The following is a 25,787-nucleotide window of genomic DNA, read 5'->3' as shown; positions in this document are numbered from 1 at the left end:
ATTTTAGTGGGCAAGGCTGCAGTTTTACAACATTTTTATAGTTTTTTTAAAAAACAAGTTATTGCAAATGAAATTGCATTCCTACAATACATACTAGTGTTCATATGTTTCATACAGCTCACAAATGCAAAAAAAAAAACCAAAAAAAAACCCACTCTCAGTAAAACCACTAAGTGACTGGTCTGAAGTATACTGAACAAGATGTTAACATCAAGATTAAGGTTTTCTTTTGCCAATAACTATGAACCTGACAAGAAAATTGTTTATTTAGCAAATTCTCTGATTTTCTGCCATTTCTTCTTTCCATGAAGAGCTCCAACTTTCTTTTGAGACCATTTTGAGGTTTATAAACTCCAAAATGAAAACTCTGAAGTTATTACTCGATAAATTTGCTTTTCTCTACTAAAACATATAGAAGTGAATAAAATGAATAATTATTTTTAAATGGACCATAAATTATGGACCTCCACTATTAAAATAGAAAGAAACCATGACAGACTTCCTAAACACTAGCAACATGTCAGATTAGTATCTTGAATGTGGTCTTGCAGGCAGAGAACTAGCTAGAGTAAACTTACTGTTTAAAAACCAGACTGAATTTCAAAAATGCAGTATCTTTGCCAATAGAACAGCTGCATCCAATGCAACTCCCTGGGTTCTTTCTATTCTACTGTATGATTCTACTTCTCATGATAATTTATAATAACAGATGTTACGAAAACAGAGTTGAGAAAAGTAGAATCATTTTATATTCTAAAACTAATCAAATTCCATAAGGCAGTCTTCAAATCCAGCACCATCCAAAGATTAAACATCTTTGAGGCATTCCATGGAAAAAGGAAAAACTTTGGGATGGAATAGTGTATGCAGAGCCTCGACTGTGTCAATGTTCTAAACGTGCAACTATAAAACCCCTGTACATTTATACTAAAAGTGTCTTACCTGATACATCTGACACATTAGCAGAACTGCCACCCACATGAAATGAAACACACTGTTCAAAAACATCCAGAACATCCAAGGTGAACAGGTGGCTATCTGTGTAACATATGTCCAGAAACCATCTGCAGCATAACTAGTGTGACAGTGGATTCCCCAATCTGGAATAAAAGACATAAATATGTATTTCAGGTTGAAAAAATAGCATTACACCCCCTTCTATTATTCAGATACAAAATTACGTGGAATATTTATTCTTATATCATGCCCCTCCCCGCAAGAGCTCAGAGAGTTAGGTAGCCTACCTACCTACTTATCTATCATAGCTATTCCAAGATGGCTTCCACATCCAGAGAGTCCTGTGACTCCCACTTACAATGGTTCTGGACCACACATGGCACACCCACACACTGTGACCAACTTTAAGTACAGGCAGGATTTGGGGAGAATTGAACCAGGATGTTGTGAGTTGAAGCTCACCCACAATCAAAGAGCACTATGAACCCAACTGACAATGGATCTGGACCAAACTTGGCACACATACTCAGCATAACTGTCTTAAAATACTGGTGGGGTTTGGGGGGGGGGGGAACGACTGGCAGAAGATGTTGGGAATTGGGTGGATTACAACTCTGTGATTCCCACCGACAATAGATGTGGACCAAACTTGATACACATACCTTATATGACCAACTTTAAATAATGGTGGGATTTTTTGCGGGGTGGGGAATTCATCGGGGATCATGGGAGTTGAAGTCCAAACACACATATGCATCTTACAGCCAAAGAACAATGCATATTTCTAATGAGACTTTTCATAAAATCCAAAATCAAACAATCACTATGTCTAAAAAATAACGTTACAAAAGACCTAACCTGAACATTATCAAGTACCTAAGCTTGTTAAATATAAAAATGCTGTTTGTGGTCAGAATCCAAATGAGCAATTATCTATGTGTTGTTTATTCAACAATCTATATATAATATTCATAACCTTTAGGAAATAATATCCCCTAATGGCGCAGCGTGTTAAAGCTCTGAGCTGCTGAACTTCTGGACCGAAAGATCGCAGGTTTGAATTGGAGGAGCGGAGAGAGCCCCCATTGTTAGCCCCAGCTTCTGCCAACCCTAAACTTCAAAAACATGCAAATGAGAGTAGATGAATAGGTACTGCTCCGGAGGGAAGGTAACGGCGCTCCATGCAGTCATGCCACATGACCTTGGAGGAATCTATGGACAATGCCAGCTCTTCAGCTTAGAAATGGAGATGACCATCAACCCCCAAAGTCAGACACAACTGAACTTAATGTCAGGGGAAAACCTTTACCCTTTACCTTAACTACCACCAATTCCTCAATACTTTATTTCCCATACCACCATACTTTGCCACAGCAACGCGTGGCCGGGCATAGCTAGTATGTTATAAAATGACAACATTAAAAACATGCAGACTGCAATACCATAAGAGTTAGGGATTTAGCATTATACTCACAAGAGATACATCCATAAATCATCCAACAAATCATGAAGAGTAAAAAGAATAGATATCCCATGAAATAACGATGATTGCCTGCTCCTGACATGGAAAAAAGGAAGGAGGAAGAATCAACATAATTTTTTTCAGTATAATTTTAACAAGACACTAGAGAGTGATCCTAACAGTACATAAGTTTAGCTTTCCTGCTGTAATACTAGAACTTCACAATTACATGCTTAACAAATAAATCAAAATCCTCCTCTAGGAATTGTAAGTGTTCAAGCTGTGAAACTAATGTATGGATAACATTAATATAAATAACAATTTAACAAAAACCCTCCTGCCTGGTGGCTTTTTGTATTCAAAATTAACTCACCATCCCCTACACACATGAATGGGATAAAAGCATCATCTCTGAGATGCCAATTCAGTACAAGGATGACTGTAAACGTCTGAAACACAATGGTCACAAATGATGGACTATTTCAGTCGAGGAGACGCAATTCTTGGCCATTCCTTCCTGCTCTACTGCCAAAGAACAACTTCCCACACCGTTCCCAAACACTCCAAAAGATGCAGAGGTGGGGAATACTCATAAATGGTCAGAGGTCTTTCTGGGTGGAGAGACCCTGCATTGCTGGAGATGAAATCTGAACAAACACCATTTATGATCCCACCTCCTTCAAATAGCCACCTGAGGAATTTCTGTTCTCATGACAGCAGGCAAAATGCTGACTAGACTTGACAAATCATTGCAGTCTAAATAAGACTGTTCAGTATCCTGATCGCTATTGGGATTTTTGGTTCTGATCTCTCAAAAGTATCTCATTGCTTCTATTTCAGATTTTTTTTCACACTTTTTTGCCAGGATGTAGGGTTAGGGTTAGGGTTAAGTCTGTCATATCCAAAAGAATCAAAAGTATTTTACTGAATACCAAGTTCTATTTGGCACAGGCTTTCATGGCCTGTAGTCCACTTCATCTAAACAGACTCATTTTAACATGGCTAATTTAGTACTTACCTACGCAGTTACCAACCCATGGACAGTGGTGATCAAACTTGGCTATACATCGATTGCATACGCCACAATGTTTGGACCTCACTGGTTTCCGTATCTGTTTGATAGATTTTAATGTTTAAACAATATAATAAAACTTCACATGTAAGGTTTTGCATACATTGTTATGTTACAGTTGTTTACTAATATTTAGATCACAGATTTTTGACATACAAATAAATACAATACAAAAGTGCAACAATACAAAACAGTATAAAACAATATAAAAGTATTACATAAAAGAACTGGGTTTTACTTCTCATGTATTCAAGGCCCCTTCCACACAGCTGAATAAAATTCCACATTATCTGCTTTGAACTGGAATATATGGCAGTGTGGACTCTAGATAACCCACTTCAAAGCAGATAGTGTGGGATTTTCTGCCTTGATGTTCTGGTATATAGGGCTGTGTGGAAGGCTGGTGATTTTGAAAAGTAATCCTTTGCATTGTAAATGACAACACCAGGTCTTCCCTAACTCGTTTACTTTAATATCCTTTTAAAATCAAGGAAGGGTCTGCTCCAATGCCTTAAGCACTGCACCTGCTAATGCCTAGCTCTTCAAGACCTTGGGATTGCAACAGCTCAATGGTAGTCACCATTTTAAAGGGAGTGTCTTTAAGCATGAATTGTAAATGCGTATCCTTTGTGCATGTCTGTTTTGTGTATTTTATAGAAATACATTTTAATATGTAGCTTTTATAGAAATACATTTTAGAATTTCTATAAAAATATAGAAATTTTATAGAGATTTTATGTGTTTTAATTATTCTGTAACCCGCCTCTAGTCATGAGGAGAGGGGAGTAAGAAATAAAGTAGCTATTATTATTATTATTATTATTATTATTATTATTATTATTATTATTATTATTATGTCATTCCCCCTAGACTTTGATGCTATTGGGAGAGTTTGTGCTAATTAGGATGGAGGGACATTACCCGAAAAAGTATCTGGAGCCTTTTGATGTGTTTTTCCCCACCAACTACACGATTCCTCAAACTTAATTTTTTGGAGGGGCTGGGGTGGCTTTGTTACTAGTTATCTCAAGGGCCACACTTGGAAAATAAGCCCCTAAAGAACTGACAGATTTTTAATGCAATGGTACTTGCTGAATCCCGTGATAATGGAAGACCTTACCAATGGAAGCTGAAAGTGAAATTTGTTCACTTCACACTTACACATGACCCATCATTTGAGTTGGACACAAATAAATATAGACAAGCTTCATATTTATGAAACTTTTATTTTATGCACTTCCTGCATGTTCATGAAAACTACATCTTAAATGTTTCTTCAAGGACTTGTGCACAAAAAAAGATGGTTGTCCACGTGGATTTTTTTTTAAAGTTTACACATTATCCAAAGAAAGGCCTGTCAGTAATGTCTATCAGGCTGGCTTTCTGTACAAAATGAGGTTTGTGAATATACAAATTTTAATTTGTCTTTTGGAATGCCCAAAAGGAAATGATAATGGATTATATCCAACATGGTCCCATGAAAATAGATGTCTAATACAATAGGTTAAAATCTAAATGAGGAATCCTGATTACCCTTGTTTTCCTGAATCTATCTCAACAGCAGGGTACACACTGCTTTTTCTGTATTAGTGAAAAACAAGAAATGATATTTCTAAATCCTGGCTTTCTGTTGTCAGATAGCAAAGACTTCACTTATATCCTATATGGATATCTGATCTTTCTAAGGATATATTCATTCTAAAACCAAACATGACATTAAAATTTATAGTTTAATTACATGTAAGGAAAAAAGCATACTACCAAACAGGTACTGCAGAATATACTGAGATCCAAACTTCCTGTCTCTGCAAGTTCCACTATTGTCTGCAGAAAAATAGGAAGATTTCATCTTTAATATTTTAAGTACTGAATTCAGACATAAGATCTCAATTTCTGTAACAGTTAGATCATCTCAAGCACTAACAAGCCACGTTGTGCCCCCAAATAGCCAAACAATCAAGATTCCTTGGACTAATTCTGTACTAGCGGACTGTTGCCCATTTACAGTACTTCCAGGCCCAATCCTTAAGATTGACTTTGAAGGTCCATTCTAAGGTCTATCAGGAAAAGCCATAAGGATGTGATTCTCTACAAGATAATTCTGACTCTATGTTGGGTTCTAAAGGCATGGCTATTAACATTACCTTCTAAGCAATAGCTGCTGGTCACAGAGTATTAACTTCTGCTGCAATCCTATTGTTCAGTCTTGGTTTGTTTTAAAGAATAATTGGTGTTAATGTTTGTATTTTATCTTGTATTTGCACAGTATAAACTGCCACAACAGAGTGATGTACCACTGCCAGACAGTGAAAAACTAAACCATTAAAGTAAAAAGAAAGTAAAATTCAGTAAGAACCTGCACAGAAGTAGCATGCTATCGGAGCGCAAATGAGGATACAAAGTTGTGGTTATTGCTTTATTTAGCATGTGTTTACTATATGTATTAATGAAGTTAAACCAATAATCATGTATTGCATAATATTTTTAAGTATTTTAAATTTTGATTCAATAAATATCATTAAACCAGACAAACGCTAGACTAGATCCTACCCAGTACAACTACTGAAAAAACTGCTGATTTTTGTGAGAGTATAAAAAATAAAACAGAATTGGTTGGCCTATATTTGGGCTGGGCTAAGCTACTGAAGTACTGCCCACCTGTGCTGAAAACTTCTGGCATTAATTCAAGGATATGGTTATTATTGCTAGAAGCCAGTTCACGTTCCCACATCAGCTTCAGTCCTTGCTTCAGGCAGCAGTTAAAACAGATTCTAAACACAACCTTTTTAACACTAAAACTAATGCTTTGAACACACTGCATAGAGTCACCTAATTTCTAATATTATATTTTTATTACCTTATAAAACCCTAATTGTTTGGATGGGCTTTTCTTAGGATTGCTTTAAGTGGGCCATACTTTAAGCAGCTATGCAAATAAGCTATTGTCATCCATCATACAAGAGTCACCTTTTTTACCTTTTTCTTTTGTTCTTCTGTGGCTTTAATTATTCCTGGATCTGATTTCCAGGATTTTCCAAAATTGTAGAAAAGTGCAACACTATTGACAAGAAATGGTAGGTGGATGAACACAAAATTTAGATGTACTAAACATTAAGGAATACAGAGCTGGAATTTTCAAATTAGCATTCATTTCCTGAGGTTAATTAATACACTATAAGCAGTAACAACTTTTCTGTTGTTACTGAAATCTTTCACAGGGAATATGCTAAATGCCTCATAAGATGCTCAATGATTCGGGTATATAATTTTCACACATAAAACCTCCTTAATTTGCTTCAGAAAGTCTACTTTCAGTAAAAGATTTTGTATATATACTTGGTCAATATATTATTATTTTATTACTGTATTATCTTTATTTATACCACGCCTTTCTCCCCATGGGGAATCAAGGCAGTTAACACTCCACACTAGACAAGTTTAAAAAGAGAATGCAAAAGTAAAAAAAATTACATAGTAACAGTGTGATAAAAACAGAATTAAAATACAATAAATACACTAAAATGACCTTTACAACTCATGTACATTCCAATCCTCAAGAAAGCAGACATCAGAGACTGCAGTAACCACAGGATCATTGCATTCATTCCCCATAAAAGCAAAGCAATGCTCAAAAGTTCAACATGTAAAACATGTAAAAGCTGAGTTCAGGAAGGGAAAAGGCTCTAGGGATCATACTGCAAACACGGGTTGGATAATGCAGCACACCAAAGAATTTCAGAAGACAATCAGCTGCTTTATATATTACAGCTAAGTCTACATAATGTATCATTGGTATCCCAATATGTACAATAATTGATATACAAACAAGGGAGTATGCACCTACAACAAATTCTCAATATTCTAATCATTGGATTTTTACAGATGTACATATTCTTATACAAAAGAATTTTTTTAGAAATGCAATCTCCCATTAAAATCAGGTTCCTGGACCAAATAAATTAGAAATTAACACATTTTCAATGTGAAGAATATCACTGAAATATTCTGCATGTTGTAAGAAGCAACAACAAACAAAAGTATTTTAAAATCATAATTTGAAATATTTTTCCATATATAATTATGCTGAAACTTTAAATGTCAGTTCTAATTATTCAAATTAAACCTTCTGAGACCCTTTTCATTTCTGATGAAAATGTATGTCCAGTAGAAGTTCTGTGAAAGGAGACATTTCATCAGTAAGCACATTATTCATTTTTCAGAAAATAAAAAGGTACTGTTCTCCATTCAAAATAGTTTCCTATGGCCATAAAAAGGAGAATAAATTATGATGGTCATAATTCTTCCCCTTCATTTCCCCCACTCCTAAAAATTAGTTTTAGCCAAACTGAATGACAGCAGTATCTGAATGGCTAAAAGAATATAAGTTTACAGTATTAAAAAATAAATGAACATATAGGATTTAGAGGTTATTTTTAATAGAATTAATGTAAGCAACTGCAGCATGCTCACAATCTGTTGCAATGCTTAAAAAGTTCAAGAACATTAATTACCAAAAGAGAAAGTGTTAGTAATGGAAGTATAATTGATGCAGCTACAGAGAAAACAGACTTTAGTACCAGTATGTAGGGCTTAGGAAAACAAAATGATTGATAGCAAAAGCCCAAGGCAATGAATGTATTAATGGGAAGACGGCTTCAGGGCCTAGATAGCTATGAACCCAAGACAGCCTAACTTAGAAAAAGAAAAATTAACAGAAAGCTGATCACTGGAATACTACTTTCTGAACTATTTTTCATTTTGCTATAAATCAGATAATTCTTCAATAATTTTGTGGTTGGGTGTAATCCAAATCAATTATTCTTGTTTTTGTTACCAATTAAATGTTACCCAGCAGAAATGGATATGCATACTAGTAGGATAATAATAAAGACCTGCTTATTAGGCAAACTCGTTGAATGCAATGTCATTTATACATGATGAACTTTGAAAACATCTGGAGGACCTAGCAGTGCCTAGAAGTGTTTTCCCTAGGACTCCAATGTGATTCTATGGTCAACTTTAGTTGGAAGTTCCACTGGAAATTTAACCACAGAATTGCACTGGAGGCCTTGGGAGAACACTTGTTTAGGTATCAGTAGGTCCCCCAGAGCAATTTTATGGTAGATTTTGGCTGGAAACCCAAAGAAATAGAGTGTTCCAGAAATTATATGTGAAAATTGTATTACACTAAGGATCATTGAATTGATTCTTTGTGTTATACATTCATATTATTTACAATTACAGGAGCAATGAGAGAGGAGCTAACAATCTGTGGATTCTGCATTCATTCATCGCCATATGTAGAGCCCTTCTAAAGCTGAAGCAGAATGTATGTCTGCTTCTTCAGCATCATTTGTGGTGCTATGCAGGACCCAAGGAAACTGGCATACTTTCAGAAAGGCTGAAAAATGAAACAACAGTGGGTGTCATTTCCTTACCATTAGTGTCAAAGGATGGGAGTAATTTTTAAAAGGCTGAGGAGCAGTGTCCCTAGCTGGCATAAATCATATCATATGATAATTCTTATCATAATGTGGTTTACTGTAACTCATATCGACTATGCCGTTCTGCTTTGTTCCACTTATATATGGTGCCCATCCTCATTCCTTTCCTGTTCTGTGGTCTCTTGTTTCAGCAATATCATCTTTCTTCAAGGCTTTTCCAGGACTCCTTCTAACCATATCCTTTTCAAACTCTTTACCTTTACTCTTCTTAAACCCTTACAAGTCTGTCCTTAAAAGTCTTAGCATTTTAAAATCAGCATTACGTTATAAAATCACTAAAATGAAAAGATTCAAAAGGCAAAACTCCTGAGAACACTATAAAGGATATCATTCCAAAACCAGAAAAACCACGTCACATACATCCAGAATTTCGTTGCTAGGTAGATTCCAAGTGGCAATGCACTATGCATGGAGTGATCAAAAAATGATCTGTGGAACAACAAAGAAATGGTATGAGAGTACATAAGATTCCATAGTGTGTGTGTCCAGTCTCATTGTATCTATCTGAACCTGTTCAAAAAGCCGTCTAGTTTAAAAAAAAAACAACAACAACCCTTAAGACTAAATTAAAACATGCACTCTTTTATCTGGTTCTGAATACTTATTTGTTTAGTAGTAAATAGCTTGAATTGAATTTAATGTGAAGTATGAATTGTATTTAAAGGGACTTTAAAGTTTGTTTCTTAAAAAGCAAAGTTGTATCAAAACTCTGATAAAAAAAATCACTAAAGGTAGTCCAAAGAGGATAAGGCATACATTGAGTGAACTAGATATTTAATGTTATTTTTTGCTTAGACCTACAAAAAGTATGCTTCTTTCATTTATGTGATAATTAAACTATTGAGATGTCAGAATCTAAAAGCACCAAACATATTTTTCCTGTTTATTACTCATATATTTGTGATGCCTTTTTATTCTGAATAATAATATTATGACACACAAAAATGACAAAAAATCAATCCTTTTATATACCTGATAATATTTTATATAATTAAATTATCTTTACTTTTTTAAAACAAAGAAATTTCCTAGACAGTACTTACTTGGAAAGAAACTGAACCATAGCCCAGACACCACCATACATCAGTCCTTTAATGAGCCATGAATCGATATCAAGATCTGCTATAAACCCAACCAACCAAATAACTAGGAAGGGTGTTCCTAGCATCACCTTCTGCCGAAATTCCTACATTAAAAAGAACATTTAACATCATGATTTAAAACAAGAAAATATTAAAATAAAAATCAGATAATAAAAATTAAATTTTTCTGCTTCACAGATATAGTGATTTGACTACAGTCCTGAAAATTATAATTTCAAAATACAATTGCATTTTTCAAAATAAAATCTGATAATTTGATTTCATTACTGCTTTTATATAATAGCATCAGCACAGATCAGTTAATGAAAGGGCAATAGTTTTTTCAATGTACTACAGAAATTCTAGCTACTGAGAACAGCTTCAATAACCATCTCTAGAGTTCACAGACTTCAGCAGATAGGATTACTTATAGATTTCTCCCAATTTTTTTGTTTAAAAAAACCCAGAGTGAATCTTCATTCTATAAATGTCAACAAGCCTTATCTATTAGAGCTTTATAAGAACTAGATAATTAACATTTCTCTAGCTGTGTAATACAGAAAATATGATGTTGTTTCAATTGCCCTTCAGTTTTTACTCTGCCTTTGTTAAGTAACCATGGAGTTTCCACTCACAAACTTTAATTTAAATTTGCTTCAGAGAGAGTTCCTCTATTCTCTCTGCTTGTTTTACATGTGAACAGAAGACATTTTTGGTTTTAGTCCTTGACCAATTACTCCTTTATATTTAAAGAGCTAAACTTCAAAGCAGATCCAAAACAATAGGAATGGGAATCATAAGGCAATATCATCATCAGTTGTTGTTGGACTGAAACATTCCTCACCAATAGCTATGCTGTCTTGGGCTGTGAGGACTGCAGACCAACAACAAAAGGCCATATGACTCCCACCCCTACAGTGTAAAGTTTCCCAAAAACAAATACAGACCATATTTTTTTCAGATACATGATGAAAGAACAAATTATATTTTGGACATACAGAAGAGTCTCGCTTATCCAACATAAACGGGCCAGCAGAACGTTGGATAAGCGAAAATGTTGGATAATGATTATTAAGGAAAAGCCTATTAAACGTCAAATTATGTTATAATTTTACAAATTAAGCACCAAAAAAATCATGTTTTACAACAATTCAACAGAAAAAGCGATTCAATACACGGTAACGTTATGTAGTAATTACTGTATTTAAGAATTTAGCACTAAAACATCGCAATGTATTGAAAACGTTGACTATAAAATTATTGACTACTAACAAATTGACTACAAATAAAGACAGTATTGCATAAAATGAACTTGCAGTAACAACATTGTCAGAAGTTAAATCCGTAAAAAGTTCAGTCCTTGCTGCCTAGAGAAACAGCTGTGGATCCAGGCAGACTGTGGATCCACAGACTGCAATGGATAATCCAGAACGTTGGATAAGCAAAGGTTGGATAAGCGAGATTCTACTGTAATCTTTTACTCTATTGAGCCACTCCCACATACTGCATACGTCATACTAACAGCTTAATCCTGCCTCTCCTTCATGAACAGTTCAATCTTGTCGATGCTAGTTTGAGATGTTCATGCTACCATATAAATTTCCTACAAAGATCTTGCTGTTCCTTTGATCTAGATTTCTTAAGCATCAAAGAAATGTTAATTAATAAGAATATATTTGGAAATACATTTTTAATGCCAGCTAATTTCCCCATCCAGGGCATGTTCAGCTTGAAACTATCTTTCCAGATTCATTAATATCTGCCAAAACAGTTTTCTGTAGATTAAAGTTGATCAACTTCATCCATTAAGTAACACAAAGATATTTAATTCCAAAAGTCTGACATTTAATTTTAAAAAGATTAGCTACTTAAAAAGTAATTAGTAAACTAATAATTGGGATGGAAGAAATGTAAAAATTCCAAGGCTCCCAAGAAGTCCTGGTATACTATTGAGCATGGGAGGCACACATTTTAATAGGCTCTCAATGTATATAAAGATGACAACAGAAAACAACAGTTTCACTCAAGACTTCTTCTCACCTTATCAGCCCTCAATTTTCTGAGAAATGATGGATTGTCATATCCTTTTGCCTGCCTTGCCTCCTGTAAATGGTTTATCATCCAAACATTTTTTCTTTGTTTTGCTAAATCAAGTGGTGATTCTCCCTGTAAAAAAATAAGATTATAAAGATCAGCATCCTTTTAAAAAGGAAAAGTAATTTAAAATATGTACAATTCTTCAAAACATACATTACTTTAGTAAGAAATGTAATTTAAGCTATAGAGAAAATTATTTTCTACTCAGTTATTTATTTCTGAATGCTCTTGAAAAAGGTTTAAAATTTGTATTTTGACAGGTATCAGAAGCAAAGCCAAAAGAATGGAATTAATATCAATTCATATAATTTTTAACAGATATGTTTATAATGTTATTATCAGTGTCCTCTTTTGTTAATCTTTAAATGTAGTGAATGTGCCATTAAAATGGAAATCATAATACTGTTATACAGTAGTCTCTCACTTATCCAACATAAACGGGCCAGCAGAATATTGGATAAGCAAATATGTTGGATAATAAGGAGATATTAAGAAAAAGCCTATTAAACATCAAAATAGGTTATGATTTTACAAATTAAGCACCAAAACATCACGTTATACAACAAATTTGACAGAAAAAGTAGTTCATTACACAATAATGCTATGTAGTAATTACTGTATTTACGAATTTAGCACCAAAATATCACAATGCATTGAAAACATTGACTACAAAAACGCATTGGATAATCCAGAACGTTGGATAAGTGAGACTCTACTGTATATAGCAAAAAATGCTAAATGTATTGGCCCACACCATTCTACAGAATATGTTTCCATTTTGAATGCAATGCTTACATAAATAGTTAAATAGTGCCTTACAAACTTAGATCTCATTAGCATGTTCTGAAAACATAACTTTTATCATGTACAGTACAACCCTCAGTACAAATCACAAATGTGGTTTCATTTGTTCACTTAGGAATTCCTGTCAGGATTTGGAAATTACCTGACATTTTCTAAGTGATAGTGGAGTTAATACCTTTGGCCTAACAACCTGTAAAAGAGTTAAGCCACTGTAATTAGGGTGCGGTGGTTAATGCAATTGGAATAGTATATAGGCTGTCGTTACTGAGTAAGTCTGATGAGGGTTGAAGAGAAGGTTTTGGAGAATTGCTTCTTTAAATTGCGAGGAAGAAGAAGCTGTAAAGTTGGTATATTTTGTATATACATTGTATACTGTTGCAATAAAGGAGAAGGAAAAGCTTTCCCACTTATTTGGGAAAGAACAAAAGTCTCTGTGGGTTCTTGTTCTGGCAGCAAACTACTACAACTGTGCTTTTGGATACCTGGTTCCTTAACCAAAACTAACAGTCACTTTCGCAAGAACAGGAGTTTTATGACAGAATATTTTCCACCTGCTGACCAAAAACGTCAATTCAGACGCCCACCCATTTTCAGGAGGCAACCCAAAATCCTTATAGCAAAAACAGCTCAAGGTTCAGCCGAAATGCACAAGCCTACTGTATACACTTTAGCCTTGTCTAGGTATGCCAGTTGTCCATTCCACTGAAAATAACATGCTTTGGTATTATCTGGTGTTACATATTCACACAAAGTCCAAGAATGTATCCCTCTGGAATATGGAGGTACTGTACATATCATACATCATACTATGTATGTAGACTTGCACACAAGTTAAAGTCAATGAATTCATATTAGAAAGGGGCAGGGCAGCACAACTTTCTGGAGAAGAATAGCTGAGTTAGAATAGCAGAAGAACAATTGGGTTTGGAGAAAAAAAAGAAAAAAGTGAGAAGAAAAAAGTGAGTCTTGAATATAGAGTAGGTTGTCTACTTAGCAGGCACTCAAGCAGCCAGGGCCCTTTCAAGTTTTCTAAACTTGAAAAACAGTGTGCCCTCCGTCCTCACTGACATGGAAGTGAAGCTTATGAAGTCTTTCAGCAGGAGTAACTTCTCTTCTACTGGTTATATTCTGTTCTGATTTCACAAATGACGTATCTATGGGATATTGGTTCTAGGACCCTACTACTGACTGGATTAAGGCACCTACTTTCTCCCCACTTCCATACCAAGTGTTTGGCTTGGCCTGAGCCCCTCCATTCTCTGAAGGGTGAGCTAATATGCAGACCTCCACTCTTCTAATGAAGATAATTCACTTCCTAAACAAAGCATTCATGGAGGGTTAAAAAAAAACAGCTGAATACCCTATCATTCAATCCCTCTTTAAAAAAAAACCTGTAACAAGTACTGTGTAAGGAGTATTAAGGAGAAATAATGCATTCTAATCAGAATTACACATTTAATTTCTACTAAAGAGATTTGCAAACCAGAACCTCGTATTTTAACATGGAAATTTCAGCCTACAAATTGCTATTAAGAAATTCAAAGCAATGGAAACCAGGCAACAGTATTTTCTGGTTCAGAAGGAGTTTCCTTCCACTTTCAATGTGTACTTTCTCAAGCTTAGCCTACAAAACATCTTAATGAAGATCAAAAGATCCTGTTTTTTCTATGGACCTCTCTTGCCAAAGGAAATCCTTTTGAAATTAACAAATTTGTCCCAGCAGAGAAGCAAATGGAATGAGCTCAAAAGGAGATGAAGCCTTACAAGACTGTTATGCACCAGTTTTCTTGGGGAGAATGGCTTGAAAAATTAAACACTCCCTTGTGCTTTTAAAATAACTTGATAATACAGGTTAAGAATCCCTTATATGGAATTCTGAAATATGAGAAATAAATCCAAAATTGTCCACATGTATGGCTAAGATAGTGATACCATTGCTTTCTGATAGTTCAATGTACACAAACTGTTTCATGCACAAAACAATTTAAAATATTGTATAAAATTACCTTTGGGATATGTTTATAAAATGTGTAAAAATAAATGATTTTCATGTTCAGATTTGGGTCTCTTCTCCAAGATACAGTACAAGGTCCTAAGAGGACTCAATATCCATGCTCTAAAAAAAAGATTCTTCTGCGGAAGCATCTATGGCGGTCCTTCAATGCTATTCTTTACTATACTTCTGGCCCAAGCATACCAAAGAGTAGCAGTGGTGGATATAGAAAGGTTAAAAAAAAAAACACTTTCATGTCTGAGCTTCACCAAGTCCTCCACTACTATGTTTGAGCTGGAAGAACACCAAAGAACAGCACTGGAGGACCTAAAGGTGGAAGACCTCAGAAATCCTCCACCTCTAGAGAAATATTAGTTCTTATACCACAGTTTCAATATGCCAGGTGGAGCTTCTTCATGTTAAGTGATGAAATTAGCTTTTTTTTTTACAAAAACAAAAACTGAAAATAAGTTCTTTTAATAACACAAACTGATAGATAACTGACTCCATAATAAAAACTAATGCTTTCAAAATGATTTCCATATTTAAACTGATCTCTTACCAAGCTATCTTTAATACTACCTTTTAAAAGTAGGTGACTTCTATTCATTTCAATGCCCCAGTTTGTAACAAAAACAGTTACTGCCTACCAAAAATCAAGTTTATGTTACCAAAGTGATGCAATACTTGCCATGCACTGAAAAAAAAAGAATATTTTAATTTTAATTTTTGAATAGCTATTTTCTGGAATCTCATGAGTAGATTCCAGAAAAACAAATGATTTTGTGAATAGGCATAATTTATTGTTCAACTTAATACTCCTTTCAAGAAGCACAAAAATTCCCCTAAAATGGCTGAAATTTGAAATTAATTTTATGTTATGGTTTCAATGTTCAACTGTGCATCCATAACAAACACTTTACAGGGTTTTTAAAAATGTAATGACTGATCTCATAAAAAAAAAATCATAATCCATTGAATACAATCCTAATCCTGCCACAATTGTCTCTAGAATGCTGTTCTTAAAATCCACCAGAATTTACATTTGGAAATGAAATAAAAGAGGGAAATTAGTATCCATTTGAAGGGCTTGCAACAGGCAAAACGCCAAAAAGATACTGATCAAAAAATCAATATCACATTGTTCTATGCAACAAAGCATGTCAATTAACCCTAGGTATTATGTAACGGCGCTCCATGCAGTCATGCTGGCCACATGACCTTGGAGGTGTCTACGGACAACGCCGGCTCTTCGGCTTAGAAATGGAGATGAGCACCAACCCCCAGAGTCAGACATGACTGGACTTAACGTCAAGGGAAACCTTTACCTTTACTTTTATTATGTACTTTTGCACTGACCAGGATGCCTACTGCCATAGATAAGCGCATCCCTTAAAGCTTCAAAAGCAAGCAGTACTTTCTCACAGACAAAGAGAGAGAAACATAGAAACAAAAAGTGTTTCCTGAACAATATCCACTCAGAAAGACATTTTCTCTGGTACATGGCATTCAGGTGAAGACACAGAGAATTTACTACACTTGCATACAGGAATTTTGTAACTGAACCATGTAGTTAACAAGACCAAACACTTTCAAACTGCCTCTGAAATGGCAAGAAAAGGAACTAACATCTTTGATAAGTGAGCTTGCAAGAGAAGGACAGGAAAGGTTTTCTCTTTCTGTTAATTTTAACTTGTCTTGACCGCAAAGAAAAGTTAAAATTAACGAAAACAGAAAACCTTCCCTGTCCTTCTCTTGCAAGCTCACTTCCTTCCACAATCTCAGCTATTTCATGTAGCATGACAGGAATCTCTGCATAATCTGAAACAGTACTAGGGATGGGACACTAAGAAAAAATAACCATGATGACTTATCTTTATCCTGGCAAAATAAAGCGATAAGAGTTAAGAAAACAAGTTGCAACTATGATGAGTCATCTCAGAATCTGAATCTGGCTGGCAGTCACTAGGTGACTCTATCTCTATCCTACAGGCACTGCCACCACAGGTACATTTAAATTTATACAGTTTCATGTTTTTAAAAGGTGATAATATTCAGTGCTATTAATATAAAAAGCAACAGAGCAGGAACACTGTGTATAATCCACCCAGTAAACATGGCGTGAAGAGACAACAAAAAAGCACAACTCATCTGAAAATATTCCCTCTACCATGGGTCTCTAAAGGAAAAAGAGAAAACAAAAAAGGAACATGGCAGTATGAATGTCATGGATAAATATGATGTATGGTTTGAATGGAATGGAATGAAAGGAATGAATAAAAGAGAGATAATAATTTTGGAGACACCATTCTAACATATTGAGGCCTGGAAAACAACAACACTCATAGACTGTAATTAAAAGTTGCTGAATTGCTGATGCTGATAAGTATGACAAATGGTTAACTGTTCAACTTTTGGGGGAAAATAACTTGTTTACATTAATCAGAGACAATGGCTCTTTAAGTTAAGGAAATGTTTACAAGATTCCTTATGTTAAGAAGGAAGTCAACACAGAGCTGCTTGTGTTTACCAACACCAATTAAGAAAAGTAAATATCTGTCAGGAAGAGATGAAGCCAGGATTTTTCACGCTGGAAAAACATCTATCTATCATTCATTTACAACTTTGGGGCAACATCAGCAGGAAATATAAGAGACCTTATTATAATCCAAAAATTGTGACAGACGGCGGTGCTGTTCACCTGCCATACTCTATGGAAAGAGATGGTGCCTGGGGGGAGAGTCAGATATGCAATGGAAAGCAAGAGTTTGGACACTTGGCCTCTTTTCTTAAGAGAAGAGAAAGGAGTGTGATTTTGGAGTCATGTTCTTAGGGAAAGAGGATGCATTTTGGCATTTTAGAAGTTTTGGTGCGTTGGCAGATTTGCAAGGAAGCAATCTGGCCTAAGAAATGTTCTTCTCCAGGATACGGCAGGAGAAATGGTCATGTATGCATGAGAATGAATTAATGTTTATATGGGTAATGTGAATGCCGAGTAAAAATATAATTCCCTTTTCTTTGTTTGTTAGCCAATGTAACTGTAGGTTGTTTGTGAATCCAATGTAGTTACATAGAATCCTTATGTCTGTATGTCCAATGTTTATTTACAGCATTTATATTCCGCCCTTCTCACCCCGAAGGGGACTCAGGGCGGATCACATTACACATAGGCAAACATTCAATGCCTTTTAACATAGAACAAAGACAATGAGTGGGCCTCGAACTCATGACCTCCTGGTCAGAGTGATTCATTGCAGCTGGTTGCAGCTGGCTTGCTCTCCAGCCTGCGCCACAGCCCGTTGTTCTTTGCATAAAAGTCTAAAAGTTCTGATATACTCTCTCATACTGAAAATTGCAATTAAAAGTATCTTTGTTTCAAAAGTATTCATGACATGACTAAGCTCATAACATTTAGCACGAACAAATTTTGCTAGTGAGAGCAACTGATACTCAACACACTGTGGAGTCAAACCTCTTCTACCGGAAGATATAATGTCCTGTTCAGCTAAATGCATTCAGTTTCCAGCTGTAATCTAAGAAAGTGGCTCTAGTCAGGTCTTTCTTAAGAAACTCTGCTTCAATCATTGAAACACATTAATCTTCACAATTGCCATTACACTGAAACTATAAATATGAGTTTTTCATTTAACTCTCTTGCTACCTTTATTCATTTTCCCTCTTCTTTAATAGGTTTTTCTGTCTGCTACTCTCATTTCCCAAGATGTAAGAAGTCAGCCTGACTAATCTTAACCTCAAATTACATCAATGCGTTTACATCATGTTTTTCTTTCTTTCTACCTTCTTGTTAGTCTGCAGCATTCAAGGGGAAAATGTCTGAAGAAAGGTAGCATTGCTAACTGTTGCTTGTCATTATTGAAAAGAAAACAGATATGTCAGACTGAAACACCTATTATTATCTATATTTTCTTTGTAAAATAATGAATGCATGGAAACAATGGCAGGAGCATTTTTTGTTCTTCAAATATTTATGTTCTGCTCTATTCTATTTCATTCACAGAGCAAGTAATTTTAATAACAGCAGATGGCATATGCTGGAAAAGCAGATAATAACTGGAAGAGGTGAGAGGAGCCTAAATACCCTAAAGGCACTAGATTCTAGATCAGTGGTTCTCAACCTGTGGGTCCCCAGGTGTTTTGGCCTACAACTCCCAGAAATCCCAGCCAGTTTACCAGCTGTTAGGATTTCTGGGAGTTGAAGGTCAAAACATCTGAGGACCCAAAGATTGAAAAACACTGTTCTAGATCCTGCTGGTCTTGGAAGCAAAACAGAACCAAGTATTATTAGTACTCGAACAGGAGATTATCAACAAATATAAGGTGGTTTAGGTTATATTTCAGAGTAAGGAACTGGCAAAATCATCTCTGAGAATTCTTTAGCTAGGAAAACCTCTATAAAATTATGGGTTGACAGGCAACTTGAAGGTACATGCACAAGAGCTGGTGCAATTCAGAAGGGAAGCCATTACCACAGAATTGATGAAAAAGTAAAGGGGAGGGAAGGAAACAGAAAATTAAGCATGGAAAAACTCAAGCGTCCATGAATAAGAGTAATCTGCTTGTGATCTCATATTGATTAGAAATAATATAAATATAAATTTACCTTGATATTTTGAGCATCCACATTAGCTCCTGCTTCTAGGAGGAGACTAATTACTGTCGTATTTCCTGCTAGTACTGCCCAATGTAGTGCTGTGTTCTTATGATATTTGTCTCCCAGATTCACAGAAACATTAAATGTAAGAAGCAACCGAGTGGGGTCCACGCTGGAAAATAAAGTCAGTGTTAATTCTACATAAGCGAGAACTTATTGTTCTCTTCATATTGATCCTATCATCCTAAGGCACTCAAGGCAAGGAGGAGAAATACTTGGCTCTCCTGATGTTAGATGTCATTCTTAGCATCCTTCATTAACCAAGAAACATGGGAGCTCCTGACCATGATCCTCTTGAAAGCCACAATATCCACATCCCTACATTAGTGAATATTCAGGTATTATTTTATTTTACTGTATTAAAACCACTAATAAGCACAAATTTCTTTCATTGAACTGTTCTACATGTATTATAGACTACTGAATCAAATGAGCAATAATGATCAGATTTTTATTATATGAATAAAATGCTCAATAGAAAGTATCTGTCTCCATGTGATGTCTCATGGGCCTTGTAGTCCCGTTCCTAGTACTATTGTGGCAGACAAAGAGGAAAACATGGGATTTCCACCGGTTCAGCCAGAATCGGAGCCCCTGCACCTGGAGGATGTTTGCCCTCAAGAAGTCAGCCAAACAAGCCTTGGGCAGAATTCTCCCCCGTTTTCCCGAAAGGACAATTATAATAGAGATAGAGGAGCTAGGGAGGCTAATCGCCGGAGCCTCAGAATCGCAGCCAAACAATTAGCTGATTAGGTCTGCTTCCCTTGGGAAATTCTAAGGAGTCATGCATCTGGACGGAGTTGGGTTTCACTTCTCGTTCTCCAGGGAAAGGGTTCTTCTGGCGGGAAACAAGACCCTATTTAGGTGTTTTGCCGCAAAGGAAACCTTGCGGAGTCAACTCATCAGCTTGAGGAGTGAGATCGTGTGTGGACTTCGTAACCCCAGTTCCTTGTTTCCCGGACCAAGTTCCAAGCCTGCCTTGTTTCACGTTTGGCCGCGGACCTCGCCACGGACCTTGTTCTTGCTTCTTGTTTGCCTCGTATCAAGTCTTGTTTAGCCAAGAATCTAGTTTGTTTTCCAGCCTTGTTGTCAAGCTTCAATGGACTAAAAGACCTTGTCATCTCCCCACACTATTGCTTGGCAAAGTGTGTGTTTCGGTTAATGGATTATAACTTTGGACTCTAATATCACATATTGGACATTATTTTCCTGGACTATATTTGACCTTTCCTGAAAGGTCTACTTCTGAACTATATTCTTCACTTGTTTTTATTGACTTTATATATTCCTTTAATAAAGATATTAGATAGAATCCGGCCTCTGTGCATGGTTATTGGTGTTCTGTAGCCTGGGTCTTGACACTCTAGTAGTTTTTAAAAAATATCTTTAGTGATTCTGACACAAAAATAGATATTTAAGCTGTTCTTCATAAATTAACATTGTGATCTGTCTCTCTCTCTCTCTCTCTCTCTCTCTCTCTCTCCAGTTATGGTTCCCCAAAGTGTAAATTAAATGCAAAATTAGAAAAACGGCAGTCAAGCCGATACCAAAATATTAATAGACAAGTTTAGAGAAGGCATGAGTTTGCATCTGCCCTCAGAAAGTAATACCTGTTTTTTCTGAGTATCTACACCCTACATAAACTATTGCTATACACAGAACACAAAGGTTCTAAAGAGTTACACGCATTTCAAACTTATCTGAAGGGATATTTAAAATGAGGATTTTTTACATGAAAAAAAAGAGCTAACAGGAAAATATTATGATTCTGTCTCTAAAGATCTGAAACAGATAGAAAGTACACAGTAGACTGAGGACATCACACACTTTAATGCAACTATAAATGTAAAATAAATGTTTTAAACATAATGTTAAAATGACACTGTTTTAATGATAGATTAATTCACTTCAGAAATTAACTCTCTTTGTATTCTAATGTAATTAGAAGTATTAATAAAGTCCAATATAAACATGTAATTGTATAGTTTACATTCCACTTCACTTCTATATTCAGATAGGTATGTTTTGAAGGAGATTACCTGTGTGTTCTATAAGCTGCCCACATTAATGGAGTCATTCCATTCTGATCCATCATATCTACATCCTAACACAAAGAACAGCAGTAATGAGACATGCACGTTTCAGTTCAAAAAAACAACAATTTGAAGGAAACAAACATGGAACATTGGTACAACAGGAAAAATGCTGTAACAAATGGTTTTATCTCACACTGCAGAATACATGATATATGATTCTGTATGAATACAGTGATACCCAAATTGGTAAAGTATACTAGAGCACCATCTGCTGTTACAAATCTGTCACTTTTGCAGATAACCTGCCCAAGTATAATATAAGGATGTTCTGATCACTATTAAAGAGAAAACACTCTGAAGCACACTGGATGGGATTCCCAGAAATGAAGGAAAATCTATTTGGGAAGCTGTGCCATTCTCTGATCTCAGCATCAGAAAGGAGTTGGGCTATTTAATCTACAATAACAAAGCTTATAAATGTTTGAGAAATAGAAACTAAGATTCCAAAGAATGTATTCAATGCAGCCCATGAGTAGGAATAAAAATTGTGAAGGTTTTTTATACTAAGATCATGTTACTGAAATAGATTTTTTACTTGAGAAGTCAATATAAAATGTATTATGGCCAAAGTATAGAAAGCAATGTTGGTTTTTACCTGTGATATGTCTGTTTCCAGCAGATAAGGGATGAACCTCTTGCAGACTGTCTTTGCTCCAGAAAGGCAGAAAAAAAGAAAGGCCATCTGCTGTCCCAACATGGGGAAGCAAGGTCCAGAAAACCAATCTTTTTCTTGTATACCATTAAAAAATCTTAAATCTTTTACCTTTTTCACCTAACGTTTTTTAAAATATGCACTTTTTCTTTCACCCTATCTTCTGCACTCGCCCTTTGCTTCCTCCTCCACTCCCCCTCCCCTTCAATTTTGTTCTTATCTGGAAACATAAAGAGAATCACAGCATGGCAACGGCTGTGAAAATGACCACTTTTCCTTGTCTACCTGGAGCAAGTGGGAGGAACAAATCTAATCTACTAGAGGTTCCTTACTTATCTGCAGGGAAATTTAGTCTATTATCTATTCAACAAAGCATCCAAAGCAAATAACAACATTCTGCTTTTCAAGAAAACAAAAATCATTTTGGGTCAACACACACACAAGATTTTTGATTACTGATAACAACTGAAAGACAGCAGGAATGAGTGAGGGAACTGTACATCCACCCGTGCTGTGCTCTTGAATATCTACCTAAATCATGGCTAAACTGTATTTTGGAATCATCATTGATCAATGATAAAGTTAAGCAGAATTTTTACATAACATAATTATATTTTAAATTCTTATTGATTCTTGACACTGGTCAGAAGCAGTGGCTAAGTTACCTTCAACTGGGTTTAAGGCAGGGGGAATGTGTTGCTTCAGAAGAGGGCCTTTGCCTGGAATCCATGAAGCTGCATCCCATTTCTGAACACTTAACTATATGAATGTTCATTACAACTGTAACATCTGCACATTACCTTATGATCCAATCTTATACATAGCATACTTTGTTTTATCAAGACTAAAGATAGTAGAGAATACAGAAGCCCAAAAAATGTATTCAATTATTCTCATAATCCTTTGGAATTGCCAAGGGAATTTCTTCCCTTTTATTACATTATGATCTTAATCCACAACATGTTTTTCTATGATCAGGAGAACTTCTTCTGTTCATGGACTGGACTTCAATCCAATAAAGGAAAAGAAGCAGACCATTTTCTTCACTTTGCGTTCAGTCTCCTATGCCTAGAGAAAATGACTCTGGGGCACTGAAGGAGACTCTACTGCAGAGATGGGGATCATGCCATCCTCCACAAATCTCGGCATTTCTTATTACTGGCAATGCTGACTCAGGTTGTCCAACATCTAGAGAGCCTCATTATTCCTCCCCTATCTACCAAATCTAAATTCAATCTAGAAATAGAAGATGCTATAAAATAATCCTTGAGGTCCAATAGTATAGCTACTGTGGTCAAAGGTTAGGAGCTTTGTTTCAATAAAAAGAACTAAGAATGCAATTCGAAGCATGTCTCCCCAAGATAGGTGAGTTATTAAAGTTTTGTAATGGGTAGATACATATTTATCCATTAACAGCTAGACAGAACTATTAAAAGCTACAGAGAATGCAAGAACATACATACCTGCCCCTTGGCTATTAGATACGCAACAATCGAGGTATGTCCAAACTGTGCTGCCAAGTGAATACAACTGCACCCTTCCCCATCAATTAAAGATGGATCTGCGCCATATTTCATTAGCTGTACAACCATTGATAAATGACCCTGTCTAATATAAACAAAATTCAAGTGTGAGAAATCTTCATAATAGTATTTATTTCCAGGATTTAAAAAAAATACAGATGCATAGAAAGAAACTCAGAAGGCATCTAACGGCATCCCTTGCTCCATGATTCAGCCTTCTTGTCATTTCCCCTCTGTCCAGAAAAGGGATTTTGTCCCATCCTAGGTGAAGTAAACTGAAAGGTGTTATATGTATGTGTTTGCAGGAATTCCAAAAATATTGTATCTTCTTTGAAATCTTCTGAGAATGTGCTTCTTTAAATTTTACTAATTGACCTGTTCCATTATCCAACAACACTGGTATACTTAGACTGCTTGCTGCCAGTCCAAATTGTCCTGAAGCTATGGAAGACAGTGGTAGACATTCTGGCCTCTGCTACTGATCAGAGGAATATAATAATAATAACTAGCATTCGAACACTGCAGCTGCCCTACCAACAACCCCTTGAAGAAAGTCACAACAAAGGGAAATCTAGCCTGCAAAATTCCAGATTGAGAAATCCCATCCGCATTAAGGGAAAAACATCTTGCTGTTCTAGCAGTGATAGTAAGGCAGTGGTTCTCAACCTGTGGGTCCCCAGGTGTTTTGGCCTACAACTCCCAGAAATTTCAACCAGTTTACCAGCTGTTAGGATTTCTGGGTGTTGAAGGCCAAACCACCTGGGGATCCACAGGTTAAAAACCACTGTAGTAAGGGTAGAATATTGCAACGAGGACAACAAGGGTGTATATGAGTGTGGTGTATTGTTCATATTAGTATAACTGAACAGCCTGTTTAGTAGTGGTGACAATACATATTTTGAGCAGTTGGTGTTGAATGATTCCACATGTTCATCCTGCTTTATAATCCGGAAATGGCCAATTTACCATCCTATTTTTATCAACTGAAAATTAATCTGAAAGTACTCAGAACTCCTTAATGCATATCCATTCTTTAATGAAACATACCTATATGAGAATGCATTAAAGTTTAATTAATTCACACTGTACTTTTAATAAACATGATCAAATAAAATCTTCTTAATTAGGGATTTAAACTGAGTTAAACCATTACAACTAAGTCTTACAAAAAAGCAATTTCAATCAACTTTATTGCAACTCAATGTCTAGAAGGAACTAAATGGATATGAAGTCCTCTCTGGCAAATGTCCTCAAATGTTTTTTTTTATTATGTTTATATTATATCCCACTCTTCTCCTGAATGAGATTCAAGAATTCTTGAGTAAGACGTGCCTCAGACTTGGCATGCAAATGCAGTGTCTATTACAGAAAGATGTTTGCTGAGAAAGTTAATTTATTATTGCACAGAAAGAAATTTTTCCTAGAGCAAATCCATGTAGATAATCACCAACACATCTCCTGTCATAAAATCTGAGGGTGAAAGGGAGATGTCATTCCTCACCTTGTTGCCCAGTGAAGTGGTGTGGAGTTTAGGTCACCTCCTAGTTGGTCAACAATAGCACCTTTTGATATGTAAAACCTGTAGGCATAGAAGAAAATGAATATAATAATTAATAGTCAGAACAAGAGAAGTATGCCACAAGACGTACCTAGGGAAACATAATTTGACACCAGTTTTACATATAGTGTACATATCAATGAAGTCCTCCTTTTAAATTGGTTAAAAACAAAGGTCTAAATCCAATATTAATTTCAACTACAGCAGACTAACCGAATGATTGCAACCTATTAATTTAACAATAATCTACAATTGCAGAAAAAGAAATGATATACTTTTCAAGTGATTAAGTAAACTGAACATCTTAAAATAAGG

The 25,787-nt window shown here is 35.6% G+C and overlaps 1 protein-coding gene across 1 annotated transcript in view; it reads right to left on the bottom strand.

The window, feature by feature from the left end:
- The window catches only part of zdhhc17 (zinc finger DHHC-type palmitoyltransferase 17), a 54,148-nt gene that overhangs the window by 6,461 nt on the left and 21,900 nt on the right, over positions 1 to 25,787 (bottom strand). Inside the window, exons 4-15 of the mRNA XM_003221156.3 lie at positions 25,416 to 25,493; positions 23,855 to 23,999; positions 21,683 to 21,747; positions 19,593 to 19,755; positions 12,118 to 12,243; positions 10,039 to 10,181; positions 9,324 to 9,424; positions 6,468 to 6,592; positions 5,253 to 5,315; positions 3,438 to 3,531; positions 2,432 to 2,515; positions 943 to 1,100 (exon numbers count right to left, since the gene is read on the bottom strand). Coding sequence (XP_003221204.1) covers positions 943 to 1,100; positions 2,432 to 2,515; positions 3,438 to 3,531; positions 5,253 to 5,315; positions 6,468 to 6,592; positions 9,324 to 9,424; positions 10,039 to 10,181; positions 12,118 to 12,243; positions 19,593 to 19,755; positions 21,683 to 21,747; positions 23,855 to 23,999; positions 25,416 to 25,493 — 1,345 coding nt within the window. The remainder of the gene's footprint in view (positions 1 to 942; positions 1,101 to 2,431; positions 2,516 to 3,437; positions 3,532 to 5,252; positions 5,316 to 6,467; positions 6,593 to 9,323; positions 9,425 to 10,038; positions 10,182 to 12,117; positions 12,244 to 19,592; positions 19,756 to 21,682; positions 21,748 to 23,854; positions 24,000 to 25,415; positions 25,494 to 25,787) is intronic.

The sequence above is a fragment of the Anolis carolinensis genome, chromosome 5 (genome assembly GCF_035594765.1).
Source record: "Anolis carolinensis isolate JA03-04 chromosome 5, rAnoCar3.1.pri, whole genome shotgun sequence".
In the NCBI taxonomy this organism is placed as follows: Eukaryota; Metazoa; Chordata; class Lepidosauria; order Squamata; family Dactyloidae; genus Anolis; species Anolis carolinensis.
The sequence above is the reverse complement of the archived record's forward strand: the minus strand, read 5'-3'. Positions and strand labels throughout refer to the sequence as shown.